The following is a 17,485-nucleotide window of genomic DNA, read 5'->3' on the forward strand; positions in this document are numbered from 1 at the left end:
AATTTGTGACTCAATAAACCCAACTTACGAGCACATTAGCCAGTTGAGTTGAAACGGACTCGGCTCATTTAGCCTTTAGGAGCCTAGATGGGCTCTTCGTCTAATATTTTTACGCCTCCAATTATCAAATACGATTAATACGTCCGGCTAATTGCGAGTGCATTTGGCGTGGCATTTTAGCCTTTAGGCGTAGCCTGACGGCATGGCCCCGAGCGTGCAAAACCTCAGCGTCTTTCTTCTACCTTCCCCGCTAATCTCTTGGTCATGTATAAAGCCTTCGCGTGTTACCTCTCCCTCCCCTTCACTCTGTTTCTACATTCGCCCTCTTGTTTCTAGTTCCATTCCTCATCTCCCTTCCTACCGTATCATTTCGGACGAGCGAAGGAGTCCAACTGGGGATTCTAAACCCTAGCGGCTCTTCTTCTATCCTCGCGGGCGTTCGAGGCGATGGCGGAATCGTCGGGTGTGACTGACGCTATGGCTGGGGTAGTTGCCGAGTCGATTGGAGCGTCGGAAACACCTGCGGAGGAATCAAAGGAGGAGAGGTCAGAGAGCTCGGGGGAGGAGGCACTGCTGTCACGGGCCCAAACGCTGATTTCGAAGATCATGGCCGCCGAGTTAAACCCTAATCCTAGGCACCTCCACGCATTGGCCTCCATTCTTGAGACGCAGGAGTCCAGGTACAAGCATCTGCCTGTTCGCTTGCATATGTTTCTTTCGCGGTTTGTACCTTCCTCACTACTGGGAATGGTGAGCGGTAGTGATTGATGTTGGTTGGGGCGGAGATCATGTGATTAATTTACGTAGTAGGCGATTCTCTGTAGATTTACTACTGTACCTCTTGGATATTAAACAGTTTCTTTTACCCTTTTTCCATAATGTTCTAAGCTTTCACTGAGTTTTTTTCCTCTTTTTCTCGTACTGCCTGCAAGAAGCATAATTTCTACTAATAAAATAGAATTATGTTTTACTATTGTGGAAATAAGAACTGGTGCTTAGCTAGCTGTGATGTTCCATTGTTAAAGATTATGTGAGAGTAAAGCTCGTGGCATCAACGTAACTGACTTTATGATTTAATCTTTTTCTGCTTAGGGGTCCATAAAAAAAGAGTAAGTTACTAATAAGCAAGCTATCAGTGCAGGAGTTTTTAAGGGTTGTTTTGTATACTATTTGTTGGCAGGTTTTAAACATGATTTAGCTTAAATCCTACCAAACAAATTTCTGAGACTTTAAATGATACTGATTTTTTTATTAAATCCCATCATTCCTAATATTTAATGTATTTAAGAATTTATGCCTCTTACAAATCTTAAATCTCAAAATAAATGGCCAATTTATTATAATTTAGCAAGATTTAATAGTTTTCATGACAAATTATTTTCATTTTTTAATCTCATCAAGTTTTAGTAAATCTGGATTTACAAAATTTACAAAACCCTACTTGTAGCCAAACAATTCCTTTAATTATTTTAGTCATTTCCAAATTTGGAGCAATTTTTTTTTTTGTGGATGGCTCTACTTGTTTGTTTGGGGAAAAATGCATAAATGATGAGCTCATTCTTTTCTATTTTAAATGAAATGGTGATAAGTTTTAGATTTATCTTTGAACCATATTAATTTTGGTTGAATGCCCATATAGTCTTTAAATTAGGATGTTTCATTCCCTTTATCCTTTAGAATGTTCCTACAGAGGCTTGAAAACATTTCTAACCCATTAAAGATTGTGATGTATGGTCTCCTTTAATATATTGTTGGATGATTTTGTAGTACATTTTTCTATGTAGCCAATCTAACTTATCTTAATTTTTTGAAGAAGTTTTAGTAGTTATTGCTACAATAAGTATGTTCCTTTAGAATGTTCCTACGGATTGACCCATAAAGATTGTGAGATATGTCTTTCTTTAGATATATTGTTGCATAATTTTGTAGTACATTGTTTTCTGGAGCCAATCTAACTTATCTTAAACTTTTAAAGAAGTTTTAGTAGTTAATGCTACTTTAAATATGAGATTTTGCATATCAATGACATTCTAATAGTTGAGAACTATCATTTAAGTGAATTCATTTAGGTAGATTTATTCCTTTTAATTTGTACATTATAAGAATTCCTTGGCATGAGTTGGATTTTTTGGATTGAATAAAGGTTTGATTTTTTTGGTTGCTTTTAATAAATAATATTTACATAGTTAATTGAGGATGGTTATACTACTGTCTACTGGATATAGATTATGATGGCTATATTTATGTTGGGCATTTTAATTGCCATGTTTGATTAACTCATCAATTTTTCTAATAAAAATTAATTTTGGTGATTTCCTTAATTCTTTTCTCCGTTGAGTTCTTTCCTATTGTTGTATATCGTATAGCATCCATTTTGAGTTTCCTTTGATTAGGCCGATTTATTTCATCTTTTGTCCTCTTGTTTACTTTAGAATTAATGCTAAGCTTAACATTTTTCTCCAAGAACTTGGTTATGTCACAATGCTTAATGAATGCCAAAAAAGTGACGGTCAATCATTTCAAATTTTTGGATAAAAATTGTTTCTTAAATTCAAGCAAATTAGAAGATATGTAAAGAGATTATTTTGAAAACTATGGTAGGAGAAAAAGAACGAGATAAGATGCTAAGGAAAGAGATAGAAGATTTAGGTACATTGATATGTAAAGGGAACTTAGAGTGAAGGTAATAAGTTTCTTTTGAAGATAAATGTGTTAAAGAAAATTGGAGATGTTTCCTAGCAAAATTGTAGCATCTGAACCTGAATTAACTCCTTTTTATTGACAAAGCATATATAGTATGATTGAAAAATAAATCAATATTAACTTATCTATGTATTAGAATTCTACATGGAAATATACAGTTACTTGGCTTACAATATGGAATTGATTATAATCAATAAAAAATTTTGGAAGATCATGCGATATTTAGGTTTATCAGGTTTAGTTATACTTGCTTTATAAAACAAAAGAAAAGTGAAATAGCTGATGATATGACTTGTAGAATGAGTAATTTGTTGTTAAAATGAAGAGTTGGCTATGTTATTATGTTATAAAAATCAGAAAAAAATTTAAGGAAAATTTTATGAGAAATGTTTATACAATCCTCTATGTTTTGTAAATTTGAGTTTTAGGCAATAAAGAAATTTGTATAACCAAATTTAGTGTGATAGACATGAAAATAGTTAATCGTTTGTTTGATGAGATGAAATGGAGAAAATGACCAAAATGGTCTCTCAACTCTTTGTGAGGCACCAAAATAGTCCCCAACAATTTTTAGGAACAAATTTGGTCCCTCAACTCTTTTAAAATGAGATCTTTTTGGTTCTAACATCCAATGTTGGAGTTAATAGTATTAAATATAAGGGTATTTTGCTCATTTTTAATTAAACATTTATTAAATTTTATTAAATGTTTCTTCGATAATAATAATAATTTTAATTTTAATTTTAATTTTCAGAAATTTTAGTCATATTTTATTAAATATGATTGGTAAAAATATATGTGACTAAGTTGAAAATAACATCTATTTGCATATGATTTCTCTAAATTAATAAATATCATATTTTATAAAATTTGAATAAATTTTTTAAATTAAAAATAAAATTATTATTAATTTTTTTATTAAAAAAAATTTTTGATAATTTTTTTAAATTATAATTACTTCAAAATTATATTTAATAAATGATTAATTTAAAAACAATCAAAATACCCTTACAATTAATGCCATTAACTCCAAAATTGGATGTTAGGATAAAAAAGATCCAATTTTAAAGAGTTGGGGACTTATTTGGTCTCTCACAAATTGTTTAGGGACCATTTTGATCATTTTCTCAATTAAGAAGGATAAGAACAATGCTATTTTTGTGGAGAGGTTGTGGGGGGTCATCTCTATTAAAGATGATATTGTAAAGTATTGTCTCAGGTGATTTAAGCATGTTTACAATATCGTCTCAGGTGATTTAAGCATGAAAAATAAAAGTTGCAAAAGTTGTTGTGTGAATGACATAGGAAGAAAAGGGGTTAGGCTGAAGGTAGCTTAACTGGAAGTTGTAAATAAAGGGCATGCAAACTATAGTTAGCATTACACAATAAAAATGAACACATAGAATTATTCAGAAAGAGGAATCTTTTGATAAGGCTAATTATTCTGATGCATTTCGGTTCATTGGTGTATTTATTTAGGTTTAGAGCAAAATGCATCGTTATTAATATTATTTATTTGTCTGGTTTAACACTTTCACAAAGATTAGTAACTTTCTACTTGCGGTTGTGAAGTTCTGAACATTTAGAATTGGGTTGATACAGATTCAGATTAAGTGCATTCTGAATTGTAAAAACAAATCGAAGTAATGATTCTCAGAGAAAACAGAATTAAACGAAGGGCTGCCTATTGATTCATCTCAACTCCACCAGCAATGAAAGGCCACCATTAGGAAACTCTTCCTTTACAAGGAGGCTACATCACCCTGCTTTCCAGTGGTTCATTGTTCTGATCCCAGGAAATAAGGGCTCTTTCTATTAAAAGTTTTAGTTCATCATCATCCTAGGCACTAGTCCTGTTGTTGGATATGAGTTTCCCTTCTTCTATATGTTTTCGAAATTTCTGCTTTTACTTTTTGTTCGCTCGCCAATAAAGCCATGAAATTCTGCCCGCTTTCATATTTTTTTTGTTGTAATTTAGTAATTTAAATCATCTACACGTTGTCTTTTGTTTTTATTCAATAGCCCTTCTTTTTTTTTTTCTGCTCTTTATGAGGCTTTCCATGATTTTTCTTCAACTATGAGAATGTAATCTGATCCTTCTTTTCCAGAAGAATAATGCTAGCTATCTTAAAGCTAATTGGCACCACCTATATGATTTTGTATTGATTTTGCTAGTACACGAAGAATAATGCTAGCTGTCATAACAACTTTGTGTAATTATTTTTTCTTATTTAATGCATAACTTATTTGTTTATTTCAATGTTAATTTAGTTGTTTTATATACATGGTTAAATATTTTAACCATTTTGTTAATGTCTATTTGCAATAGATGCATGCAAGAATCTGGGTCTTCTAACAATGCACGGTCTTCTCATGCTATTGGAAGGTTGGTCAACTTAGTAAGGGTATGTGTTATCCCTATAGTTGCCTGATCTCTTGAAACAGAGATCAAAGTTTGAATTTTCTATTTCTGTAATTCATAATCACCAATCTTCTTGGAATTAGACTTATCACCATAATCTCGTGTCTCTTTCTTGAGCAGGAAAATGATGAATTTTATGAATTAATATCATCTAGGTTTCTATCAGAAAGTAGATATAACATAAGCATACGTGCAGCTGCATGTAGGGTTCTTCTGAGCTGTCCTTCAACTGGAATGGTAATTTGTTTTGTTTCTCTTTTAATTTGATCATTCTAGTTTATGATGCTGTCCTGCATCTTTCTGCGTAACAAAGCCATTATTAGCAACTGACCGCTTTGTAAATCATCTCCAGTATTCCCATGTTTTTGATGATACTGTTCTCGATAATTTCAAATGCTGGGTAGTGGAGGACGTTCTAGAAGGTTCTGCTGATGTTTGCAATTGGAAGCGTGAATTAGGAAGGAATAAACCCACAGATTTTGAAATGCTTAAAACCTATGCCACTGGACTTCTTGCTATGTCACTAGCAGGGTGCGTTGTTTGTGTTTTATTTTTCATTTCTTTTTATTTTCTTCTTGTTTCCACCTTTTACTTCAAACTCTTGCATGTGAACTTAACAAGTTCGATGGTGGTATGGACAGGGGTGCCCAGGCTGTGGAAAATATCTTGACATCAGGTTTGTCAGCCAAGCTTATGCGGTACCTGCGCTTAAGAATTCTTGGAGAGGTCAGTTCTATTCAAAAAGATGCTGTTTCTCAATCAGAGGTCAAGCATACACCTGTTTCTACTTCTGCAAGAGGTAGAGAAGAAAATAGAGGCAGGTTTCGGCAGGTTTTGGATGGACTAAAGATTGTAGATGAATGTTTATCAAATGATCAAAATGCTGAGAGGGATCGAGAGAAGAATTCTACTATGAGACAGGCACATGAAGAAGAGTGTTGGCAAAATGGTGTTGAGTTGCGAAAAACTGAACTTGCTACTCCTTCAGTAGATTATTACGGTGAAGGTGATGTTGCTGCAGAGGATGAATGGAAAAAACTTGATCAGCTTGATGGAAAATTAAAATTTTGTGAGAGGCAGATTGCTAGATCAACTCATGAAGATGCAGATGAAAGTGTGAGAGATGATTCAGCACGTCGAAAGATAAATCGGGTTTGGCCTAGATCAAGAGGGAAAGGAAGGATACCTGAAGGTACCTTTGATAATGAAAGGGTTTTGTTGTCTCCATCTTCTGGAGTCCGAGTAAGTGACATGGCTAGAAATTCCAAGGACAAGAATCCCTATAAAATTGAAGACACCCAAAGGGTTTGTGATTTTAGGAAGAACCCTATCGGGATTGGAGTAGATAGCGCTGAAGAGGATAATGATGATAGATTTACTGAATGCCTTGTTGGTTCACGGGATATATCAGAGATTATAAAAAGAGCTACTAGAGCTGCTGAAGCTGAAGCCAGAGCAGCTAATGCCCCCGCAGAAGCTATTAAAGCAGCAGGTGATGCAGCAGCTGAACTTGTGAGAACTACAGCCTTAGAGGTAGGACTGGTTCCTAGACCTTTTCTTTTTCTACACTATTTTACCAGCCATTGATACTTTCATCTCTCTATGTAGGTCTGGAAAAGCACTAATGAAGAGAATGCTGCTGCTCTAGCTGCTTCTAAAGCTGCGTCTACTGTGATAGATGCTGCTATGGCCACCAAAGCCTCAAGGTTCCCTAAACTCCACTTCTTCTCTTTCTTTTTTGATCTTCTTCCAAATATTTTCTGATTTTTAATGCAGGCGAACCTTTTAGAAGGCCAATTTATTTTATCTATATACTTTATTAATTAAGTGGATCATAGTTTATTATTTTGTTATATAACAGTTCAAATTTATAATATTGAAAGTTTTTGCAAGATTTATGTTATAGTTCAGTACTTGTTGAGTAGCATAACAAACTTAAGTGAGAGTATGGATGAATTTGAAAAAGGAAAACAGTATTTTTTTCATTTTTAAAATAAAAAAAAAATGAAATTAAATTTCTTTTATTAAAAAAGACAAAGACAAGATTTTTTAATATAAAAGAAATAATTTTTTAAGAATATTTAATACCCTTTTCAAATCTCATAGCACAAGATTTTTAAATTGTTTTTCAAATCATTCAAAAATTTCACATCTCATATCACAAGTATGCACATTTTAATTTATTTTCAAACATAATCACTAAACATTACAATAATAAGTAAAAGTGCAGACAGTAAAGAATGGCAAACCAATGTATAGTAGTTCAATCACCAATGGCTTACATTTGCTCTCGGACCTGTCTTAGGATTTTCTACTCCCTCTTTCTATAACCGCAAGATAAATAAGCCTCTCTTCTTCTGGGGTATTGGAGAAACTCTACTATCACTTCTACACCAATCACAAAGTTAGCTACTCATAGATGCATCGTTAGGTACATATGATTTCCATAGTTGTTTTGAGATTCAAGATCTCCCAAAAGAAACACATAGAGGTTCTTAATTAACTGGATTTTTAATCTCTCCCTCATAAGGTGTTGTAAGGTGACTTTTGGTGTATGCTCACATTTTATCTCTCTAGAAACTCTCTCTCAAGGCAAGTGATTTCTTATGAGTTGCTAGCAATTCTCTCTTTGTTTTTTTTTTTCTAAGGTTTAGTATAGGTTTTTATATTTTGTCTGTTGCTTATTAGTCTAAACCTAATACTACTTAAACAAACAAGAAAAATTTAGTGGTTGATCATACAACATGACCAAGGTAGAATCACATGATTAATTTAATTTAAATTTTATGAACGGTTGGAAATATCATGTGAGTAAATGCATTTTTTTGAAGGAATTGATCGTGTAATATAATTCATATCACACTGTATGAACAGTTCAAATTTTTTATAAACATAATTAAGGCAAATTGAGTCCATTGGTTTGATTATGATAATTATCCTTATCATATAGGATTATGTGCATCATATATGATTAGTTCAAATTTTAAATTATCTTAATTAATGTAAGTTGATTTGTTAATATTGTATCAAAATAAGATTGATCGTATAGTGTAATATATATCCTAAAGTATGATGTTAAGATCGATTTGCATTAATTAACATATTCCTAATCTAAAATAAAATATCCTAATTGTAATTTTGAAGTCAAACATGAATTTACAACACAATTAATGATCATAAAATTTAATTAGATCTTTGAGAAATTTGGTTCTGGTTGATGGTATAGTACGATCCATGATTGTGTAGCATGATCTTGGATTGCTTTATTTTATTAGTTTTGGTTGATGGTATAGTACGATCCATGAACATTGTTCATCATAATCTTTTGTGTGTGTTGGTCAACTTGGCGACCTCAATACCTGGTAATACAATAATATGACTAGAAATTAAAAAAAAAAACACACTTCGGATCTTTAAGCACCAGTCTTGAAACCCTCTTTAACCAGCTTGAGTTGCTAGGATCACAGGCTTCCTTTGAGTTATGTAAGTGCTTATAAATGTCATTTTTTCATAAATTGCTTTCCAGCTTTTATTTGAAATGATAACACTCATACATGTATGAATCTTATTGAAAACATTTTAGTTCATATCATTATATGTTTATGATCATAGAAAGTTCCATGGAAGCTTAAGTTTTGAAGTCAAGCATGTCATTTCAAAATGTATGGAGTCATTTGTGCATAGATTTATTTCATTAATATATGAGATTAGAGATTTCCTAGTACTATCAGAGAGAGAGAGAAAAAAAAAAACACTTGTTATTCATATTGTTATGGTATGACTAATTATGATAATGATGATGGTGTCATTCAGTTTGAACCTTTTGAGTTTTTGACAGGAGTTCCCTTGACTATTGTGATGTCTCGGTGGAGTCAAAGGTTGGAAAATCTGAATCGGAGGAGCTGGAAGTATTTTTTATTGTAGAGGGTAAATCTCTTGCACAACTACGAGAGAAGTACTCAATTCTATGTCTCCAAATATTGGGTGAATATGTGGAAGCTTTAGGACCTGTTTTGCATGAAAAAGGTGTTGATGTCTGTCTTGCATTACTGCAACGCTATTCCATTGATGGACAGGCAGCAGACAATTTGGCATTGCTGCCTGAGGTTCTTAAACTTATTTGTGCCTTGGCCGCTCATAAAAAATTTGCTTCCTTGTTCGTTGATCGGGGTGGCATGCAGAGGCTTTTGGCAGTTCGCAGAGCTTCTGATACTTTTGTGGGACTTTCATCCTGCTTATTCACAATTGGTTCTCTTCAGGTAATGGCATATTTTACTTGTTTGGTGGTTAAAGTTTGTGTATCTGGATATCATGCATATTATGCATACATCTTAGAACCTTATTTTTCTTCTGTAATATTATCTACTTTTTTTACAGGGAGTCATGGAACGTGTGTGTGCGCTAACCTCTGATAACGTGCATCAAGTGGTTGAGTTGGCGCTAAACCTTCTTGAGTGTTCCCAAGAACTGGCTAGAAAGAATGCAGCCATTTTTCTTGCTAATTCATTTGTTTTCAGGGCAACGTTAGAATCTTTTGATTCACAAGATGGTATGCCAAAAATGCTTAATCTTCTGCAGGGTGCTGCTTCGATTAGATCTGGTGGAAACTCTGGGGTGTTAGGTATGCCTGGTGTGAATTTGCAAAATGATCGAACATCTGCTGAAGTTTTGTCTTCACAAGAGAAGGCAATTGCTTATCACACTTGTGTAGCACTACGCCAGTATTTCAGAGCCCATCTTCTTTTGCTTGTGGATTCTCTTCGGCCAAATAAAATTAGTAGGAATGTAGCACGAGGCACTTCCACCAGTGCAAGATCTTGCTACAAGCCACTTGACATCAGCAATGAGGCCATGGATGTTGTATTCCGACAAATACAGCGCGACAGGAAGCTTGGATCAGCATTTGTTAGAGCTCGGTGGCTAGCAATAGATAAATTTTTGGCTTCAAATGGCCATATAATTATGCTGGAGCTCTGCCAGGTTGTTGCAACTTTGCAGCATTATAATAACATCAACTTTTTTTTTTGTTTTAATTTTATAACTGCGTCAGTAACTTTGTTTTTACAGGCCCCAACTGTTGAACGATATCTTCACGAGTTAGCTCAGTATGCGCTTGGTATTCTTCATATTGCGACATTGGTACCCTATGGTCGTAAGTTGACTGTTAATGCCACTCTGAGCAATGATCGGTTGGGAATGGCTGTTATTCTTGACGCTGCAAATGGTTCTGGATATGCAGATCCTGAGGTATGGAAAAGCGTTTATGCTTGTGTTCATTAAAAACTCTGTTCAAGCAGATCCTTAGTGTTTAATTAAAATGAATTACTTATATTTTCATGTTTGCCTTTGATGTGGGTGACAGGTGATCCACCCAGCATTAAGTGTGTTAGTTAATCTCGTCTGTCCTCCGCCTTCTATAAGCAACAAGCCCTCTGTGCCAGCACCAATTCAACAGTCTGCTTCCACTAACATGGTCAATGGTTTTGCTTTAGAGAATAGAGAGAGGTATTTGGAGCGCAATATGTCAGAACGAAATGTTTCATTTCCTGTCCTTAATGAGTCTCGGGAATTGAACCAGTTAGAAAGAGGTGCTGGGACAACATCATGCAGTTCACAAACAACTGTGCCTGCAATGACATCCGGAGTTGTTGGAGACCGCAAGATATGCTTAGGACCTGGAGCTGGCTGTGCTGGTCTGGCTGCCCAATTGGAACAAGGATATCGTCAGGCAAGGGAAGCTGTGCGAGCAAATAATGGAATTAAGGTTCTTCTTCATCTTCTTCATCCCCGAATGATTACTCCACCACAGGCTCTTGACAGCATCAGGGCCCTTGCTTGTCGTGTCTTGCTTGGCTTAGCCAGAGACGAAACAATTGCGCACATACTAACAAAGTTACAGGTAGTTTCAGCTGTTTAATTCCAATATGTGTCTCAAAAGAATGCACGACACGTGATATGACTTATGATAGGACTTATAGTAGGTTCAAGGAAAAGAATAGCATCTGTTACCTTGATACTACTGCTCCAGGATGGTTTCCTTTTTTTTTTCTTTGTAAATGTTACTGCGATATATTACCTGTTGAATTTATGAAGGAGATCATGTTTTATTTGTTGATATAACCCTCCCTAATATTACAGGTAGGGAAGAAATTGTCTGAGTTGATTCGTGATTTGGGCAGCCAGGCTTCTGGAAATGAGCCAAACAGGTGGCAGGCTGAGCTTGTCCAGGTGGCGATTGAATTAATTGCGGTAAGTACCCTCAGAGTTCATCCATTTTCTTTAAAATTGCAAATATTCCTGTTTCTTTTGATTTCTCTTGTTATGATACAATTATTCATCTTTAACAGATTGTGACAAACTCTGGGCGTGCAAGTACTTTAGCGGCTACTGATGCTGCAGCTCCCACATTGAGGCGCATTGAAAGAGCTGCGATTGCTGCTGCCACCCCTATTACTTACCACTCCAGGTATGCAACTTTCGCCAACAAGAAAGGCTACTAGTGTGGTCATTAACCTACATGTTTTTTTATGACTCATTTTATTGATTGCAGGGAACTACTACTCCTTATACATGAACATCTCCAACTCTCTGGTTTGACAGCTGCTGCTTTTGCTTTAAAGAAGGAGGCTGATTTGACACCACTGCCATCTTTGTCAGGACCACCTTCCCTTCATCAAATTACAGCCCAAGAAATATCAACTGTTCAAGTCCATTGGCCATCTGGACGTGCGCCAAGTGGATTTCTTGCAGATATTAATAAATCTGCAGTGCGGGATGAAGATGCTAACCAAAAGTTTGATCTAGCGTTGGGCTGTTCACGGAAGAAGCCTCTGGCTTTTGCTTCAAACCTGTTACACGGAAAGAGTCAGCTTTTATTGAGCTCATCATCTATAAATGGTATATCTGGCTCCTCAAAGAGTCCATCAGCCTCATACAACGAGGGAGAGATTTCACAGTCTGGAACCAAGTCTAATGCTGATTTAGATCCTCCAATAAAGTCGCCAATTTTGTTAACTATGAAAAGAAAGTTAATTGAACTAAAGGATCCAATCTGTACCACACCAGCAGCAAAACGCCTTGCTATGTCTGATGTTTCATCTCTGCCTCCATTCTTTCCAAGTCCTAGTAGCGGACATAGATATTCACCGGTAATTGATGGAATTAATCAATCTCCATTAGGTAATTTTACTCCAAAGTGCCCATTTGGCCGAATAACTTCGAGTCACATTCCGGTCGATAATTCTGAGGAGAGTCATTACCAAAATGCATCTGGGGCAATTGTTACACCCCTTCTTCAGACAGGGATTCCAGGCGAGCAGTTGCCTGGAAATATGGAGAGAATGACCCTTGATTCTTTAGTTGTGCAGTACTTGAAGCATCAACATCGGCAGTGCCCTGCTCCAATAACAACTCTACCACCACTTTCTCTTCTGCACCCACATGTTTGCCCAGAACCCAGCCGTAGCCTCAATGCACCAGCAAATATGGTAGCACGGGCTAGTACTCGTGAGGTTGGTAAGCAGTATAAGGGTATCCATGCTGGCCGTCGAGATCGTCAGTTTGTGTATAGTAGGTTTAGGCTATGTCGGACGTGTCGAGATGACGTGTCCCTTTTAACTTGCATTACTTTCTTGGGCAATTCTGATCGTATTGTCACGGGAAGTCACTCCGGTGAAGTAAAAATTTTTGATACTAGCAATGGCAATTTATTAGAGAATTATGGTAGCCATCAGACACCCGTTCCTATGATTCAGTCAGCCGTTTTAGGGGATTCCCAGCTTATACTTTCCTCCGGTACATTTGATGTTAAGTTGTGGGATGCCTCTTCATTCTCAAATGGTCCGTTCCATTCATTTGATGGATGCAAAGCAGCTCGTTTTAGCCACTCAAGAACCACATTTGCAGCCCTTTCAGCTGATGCATCTAGCCGTGAAGTCCTTCTTTATGATATTCAAACCTGTAATGTAGAGCTAAAGCTTCCTGATAGTCTGAGCAACCATTCTGGTGCTGTACGAGGAACTACACAATCTCTCATACATTTCAGCCCGCTAGACACGATGTTGCTATGGAATGGAGTCTTGTGGGATAGGCGGAGTGCGTCTCCTTTGCATCGATTTGATCAATTTACTGACTATGGCGGAGGTGGTTTTCATCCATCCGGAAATGAGGTTTGTCTTGCATCTTTAATCTACTTTTTTCAGGAACGAGCCTTTCTAATTTTGTGCATGTTTATGAAAGTAAATTAATGTCACTAGCCTAAATTTATGCATGGATACATAACTTTGTTGATGCACTAGGATCCAATCAGGTTCTGTTTATTGCATTCATCTGTAATTTAAGAAAATTGCACGATAATTCTTAGCAACGGTGCTTTTAAACCTACCTCGTGAATTGTACTGTGGGGACATAAAAACATATTATTCCTAGCTTGCATAATTATGTTGACATAGCTGTAGACTTCTTTCAACATATAATTGATGTTGTTTGATGCTCAATGGCATTGCATCAACATATCCCAACTTATATATTTTTGGGAATTACTATCTTCTGTATATATATATTCATTGAATGTGATTGAATCCATGCAGCTCATTCTAAACTCAGAGGTTTGGGATCTTCGGAAGTTCAAGCTATTGAGAAGTGTGCCTTCTCTGGACCAGACTGTAATCACGTTTAACTCTGACGGGGATGTAATCTATGCTATTCTCCGGCGTAATCTTGAAGATATAACCTCTGCTGTTAACACTCGCCGCGTTAGGCATCCACTTTTCCAAGCATTTCGTACTATAGATGCTATGAATTATTCTGATATTGCTACAGTTCCTGTGGACCGCTGTGTCCTCGACTTTGCTGCTGATTCCACCAACTCTTATGTTGGCGTGGTCGCCATGGATGACCATGAGGAAATGTTTTCCTCTGCTAAACTTTATGAGATTGGAAGGCGGCGACCTACCGATGATGATTCAGATCCAGATGATGGAGGTGAGACGGAGGAAGACGAGGATGATGAGGATGATTCTGAAGCTGATGTAGACTCTATATTAGAAACAGAATCTGATGGTGAAAGAGAAAGTGATTCTGATGATGTAAACAACAATGAAGATGATGAGGATATTGACAGTGGAGATGAGCAAGATGAAGCTGATTTCAACATTGATGATGTAGAGTTAGAAGGGGGCCAAGGGATATTAGAGATTATGGCTGAGAGTGATGACGGTGAAGATGAAGATAGTGGGCTCGAATCGTATAGCAGTGATGAGGAAGGGGGTTTCACAGGCAACGGTTTTGGATTCTGACTTTCCCCATCAAATCAGTGTGCCTCGTGTAATTATCTGTTTCTTTTTGTTTCCTCCTTCAGGTATTCCATTTAGGAAGAATTTGAACGAGGATATCAAGAAAGTTTGTAAAGTTTTGGAGGCTTAGCATCTTGAATGTGATGGAAGGCTATTTGGTTAATTGTCCAACTGTCAAAGCAAAGAAATAAGTTTTCATTATGCCATTTTTATGTTTCCTTTTTTTTTTTCTTTCTTGTAAGTCTTTTGATTTCCCTTTTGACGCCTTTTACAGTGTTTTGCATAATTCAATATTGGTGTAATTCTCCACGAGAACATTTTTGCTGGGTAGTTGGGCCTTAAAGACTACCCGAGTGTACGATTTCTTTTGGTTCTTAGTTTTCCAAATTTAGTACTTTTTTTTTCTTTTTTTTTTGTTGCAAATTTAGTACTTATTTTGTTGAATAGCAATGATGTACATCTATTTTTTGCTACTTCTATATATATATATATATATATATATATCATGCATGTAGCCGGTTAAGAAAATTATTAAGTGTTTTTAGAAGTATTATGAACATTATTTTATTTTATCTGAGTTTTATCTATAAATTTAATATTTTACAATATTTTGTATTTTAAAAGGGAAAAAAAAAAAAAACGATGGCTTGAAGTTTTTATAAGATGATGTTTATGGTATTTGTAGAATTTTTACCCTATGTATTCTTTTCGCAGTGCCATGCAACCTTAATACTGTAATGAATTTCGTTAGTTAGATTTTAGTACATTAAAATTGGATGAAGATATATCTAGTTTAATTTATTTGATGTTATAAGAAATTGTTTTTGCACGGTAATAATTATTTTGCCACATTTAAAATAGATTTTGTTGCGAAGGATTAAAATTGGTTCTGGTATTATCGTAAAGAAATAGCTTCGATAATTTTAATAGTTCCGTTTTGTTGTTAGTTTTGATTTTATTTTTATATACGAAAATCTGAAAATATAATTTAAAAAATAAATTTGAAGTAAAAATGTTTAATGTATTTTTGATGATTGATGTTTTCGTGTAAATATATGTGGAGGGGACAAGGTTAAGGATTTCAATCAATAATAAAAAATGATAGATTTAACCTTTGGGGAGTGGTTTAAAGGAGGGTTATAATTGGGTTAGGTGCACTAATGAATAAATCTTACTCAATCAAAAATTTTAAATTTACGATGAGTGCTAATCATTTGATGTTTCTAGATAAATGTTATTGCATGATAAAACATTCATGTCAGTAGAGAGATGGAGTGTTTTATGCCCTAGCTTTATACAAAGATTTAGAATATAGACATATAAGAGAGATGGGTGTAAGAATCAAAAGAGATCATATTTTTTATCTGAAAAACTAGAAAAAGGGGAAAATCATGGGGCATTGCCTAGTTGAAATGATTCCACTAATGATTGTTGCTTATTACAAATGACGTCCTTCCTTGGAGGAAGGCTTTGGAAAAATATAGAAAATCTATATCATATAAAGCATATTATATGGTTGGAGTTGGAAGAATCTAGTGATATGAGAAATGTTCTCAATACAATGTTGGCATATTTGTTTGGTTAGTAGGATTGTGATCAGTTGGTGAATGAGGTCGGAGGGACCGAAGTTGGGTGAAAATAGTCGGAGGGATCGAAGTTGGGCGAAAATAGTCGAAGGGATCGAAGTTGGGTGAAAATGGTTGGAGGCACCATAATCGGGTGACAGTGGTCAGGGGGATTATAGTCAGTGGGTGATGTATCTTCATCCAATTTTAAGAATGAAAATGTGAATCTAATGGAGAGTACCTTAAAATGATTATGTTTTTTTTAATCTTCGATCAACCTTATATCTCGTACTGGAAAAACTCAATGAATTACGTACATCTCCTACTATGGGCAAATCCTACTATGGGTAAAATTTTTTGACATCATTTCACTCCTAAAAAACTATCTTGAAGAGCCTCAAAAATCTTTAAATGAGACCTCTATTTAAGAGCTTCCAACATAAGTAGCATTGAGGAGAAGATCATGAAATTATTGTGAAATTTAAAATACTCAAAATTATTGATTAATTGGTTAATTTTAAAATACTAGTATTTTTTAAGTCCGAGAGTTTAAAAATCCAAGAGTTGGTTAAAACTCAAGAGCATTAATATTTAATGACTAATTTGAGTAATTTTGAAATGAAATGTAATAAAAAAGAAGAGGGGGGGGGGATGCTTTCCCATTAATCAACATATACAATTAATACTCTCCAAATTCTTACAAACTCTCAACCAATAAACTCAAAACAACTCACAACAAACCCTTGAACCCTTCAGAACAACTCAACATTGTATAAAACCCATATATAGACAATTCTTAAACTCCCCAAACCTATACAAACACAAACTGAAACTCTCCAACAAAACAACACACTCTACATGGCTCCAAATCTCCAGTATGAACTCCTACAACAAATAAATAAAACTCATTAAGCATTAAAATTAATTTAATATAAAAAATAAATGCTAAAATAGAAAAATATTGCAGTAAATTACTAGTACACTGGTGCATGAAAAGTAAACTACTAGTGCTAAAAAGAAACTACCAAATGGTAAGAAAAGAACTATTGTAGAAATGCACTAACGTCACACAACAACAAATTGAAACCCAGAGACTAGGGTCAAACCTCTTAAAAAATAGGTGTCCACTCAAACAATCAAACAAATCTAAATAAAATAAATGGGTAGCCTTTTTTATAATAACAAGGTTGTAAGACCCATCCCACGACCACTTCTAATGGAAGCCATAAGTCCGACCTCTGAGGGAAATGTTTAGGTGATAACAAAACATTAGAATCCTCACTCGGGCATCCTAATCTATAGAGCTTAGTTGTAAGGCCCACAACGCATGCCACTTAGGTTACCAAGCTAGGTCGTAAGATCCATCATTAGATAACTTCTAAGAAAAAATAAGACATACCCAACTGAAATCTTTTGGATACCTTTAGTAGAGGCCATAAGTCCCACTAACTGAACTACTTTTTAATGAAAGCCATAATTCCCTACCCAAATCTAATCACACG

General features: G+C 35.2%; 1 protein-coding gene across 2 annotated transcripts; it reads left to right on the forward strand.

The window, feature by feature from the left end:
- Window positions 1–197: 197 nt before the first annotated feature.
- On the forward strand, window positions 198–14,795 carry LOC110111345 (DDB1- and CUL4-associated factor homolog 1). 2 transcript variants are annotated; one of them, XM_020843168.2, is made up of 14 exons: window positions 198–680; window positions 5,033–5,108; window positions 5,246–5,362; window positions 5,478–5,656; window positions 5,767–6,658; window positions 6,734–6,831; window positions 8,964–9,384; window positions 9,503–10,105; window positions 10,193–10,372; window positions 10,488–11,024; window positions 11,264–11,374; window positions 11,473–11,591; window positions 11,676–13,293; window positions 13,714–14,795. In XM_020843168.2, exons 1-14 carry the CDS (start codon window positions 448–450, stop codon window positions 14,419–14,421), a joined length of 5,892 nt encoding a protein of 1,963 aa, XP_020698827.1. In that variant the 5' UTR covers window positions 198–447; the 3' UTR covers window positions 14,422–14,795. The 2 variants fall into 2 exon arrangements, with proteins under 2 accessions (XP_020698827.1, XP_020698828.1); XM_020843169.2 differs by lacking the exon at window positions 198–680 and having other exon boundaries at window positions 5,281–5,362.
- Window positions 14,796–17,485: the final 2,690 nt, after the last annotated feature.

The sequence above is a fragment of the Dendrobium catenatum genome, unplaced genomic scaffold, assembly GCF_001605985.2.
Source record: "Dendrobium catenatum unplaced genomic scaffold, ASM160598v2 fragScaff_scaffold_133, whole genome shotgun sequence".
Lineage (NCBI taxonomy): Eukaryota > Viridiplantae > Streptophyta > Magnoliopsida > Asparagales > Orchidaceae > Dendrobium > Dendrobium catenatum.

Excerpts from the sequence above, each read along its gene's own strand:
- LOC110111345 (XM_020843168.2), top strand. The coding sequence starts at position 448 with ATGGCGGAATCGTCGGGTGTGACTGACGCTATGGCTGGGGTAGTTGCC. Across the intron at positions 681-5,032 it reads CTTGAGACGCAGGAGTCCAG|ATGCATGCAAGAATCTGGGT; the intron begins GTACAAGCATCT and ends TATTTGCAATAG. Across the intron at positions 11,375-11,472 it reads TGGCGATTGAATTAATTGCG|ATTGTGACAAACTCTGGGCG; the intron begins GTAAGTACCCTC and ends CATCTTTAACAG.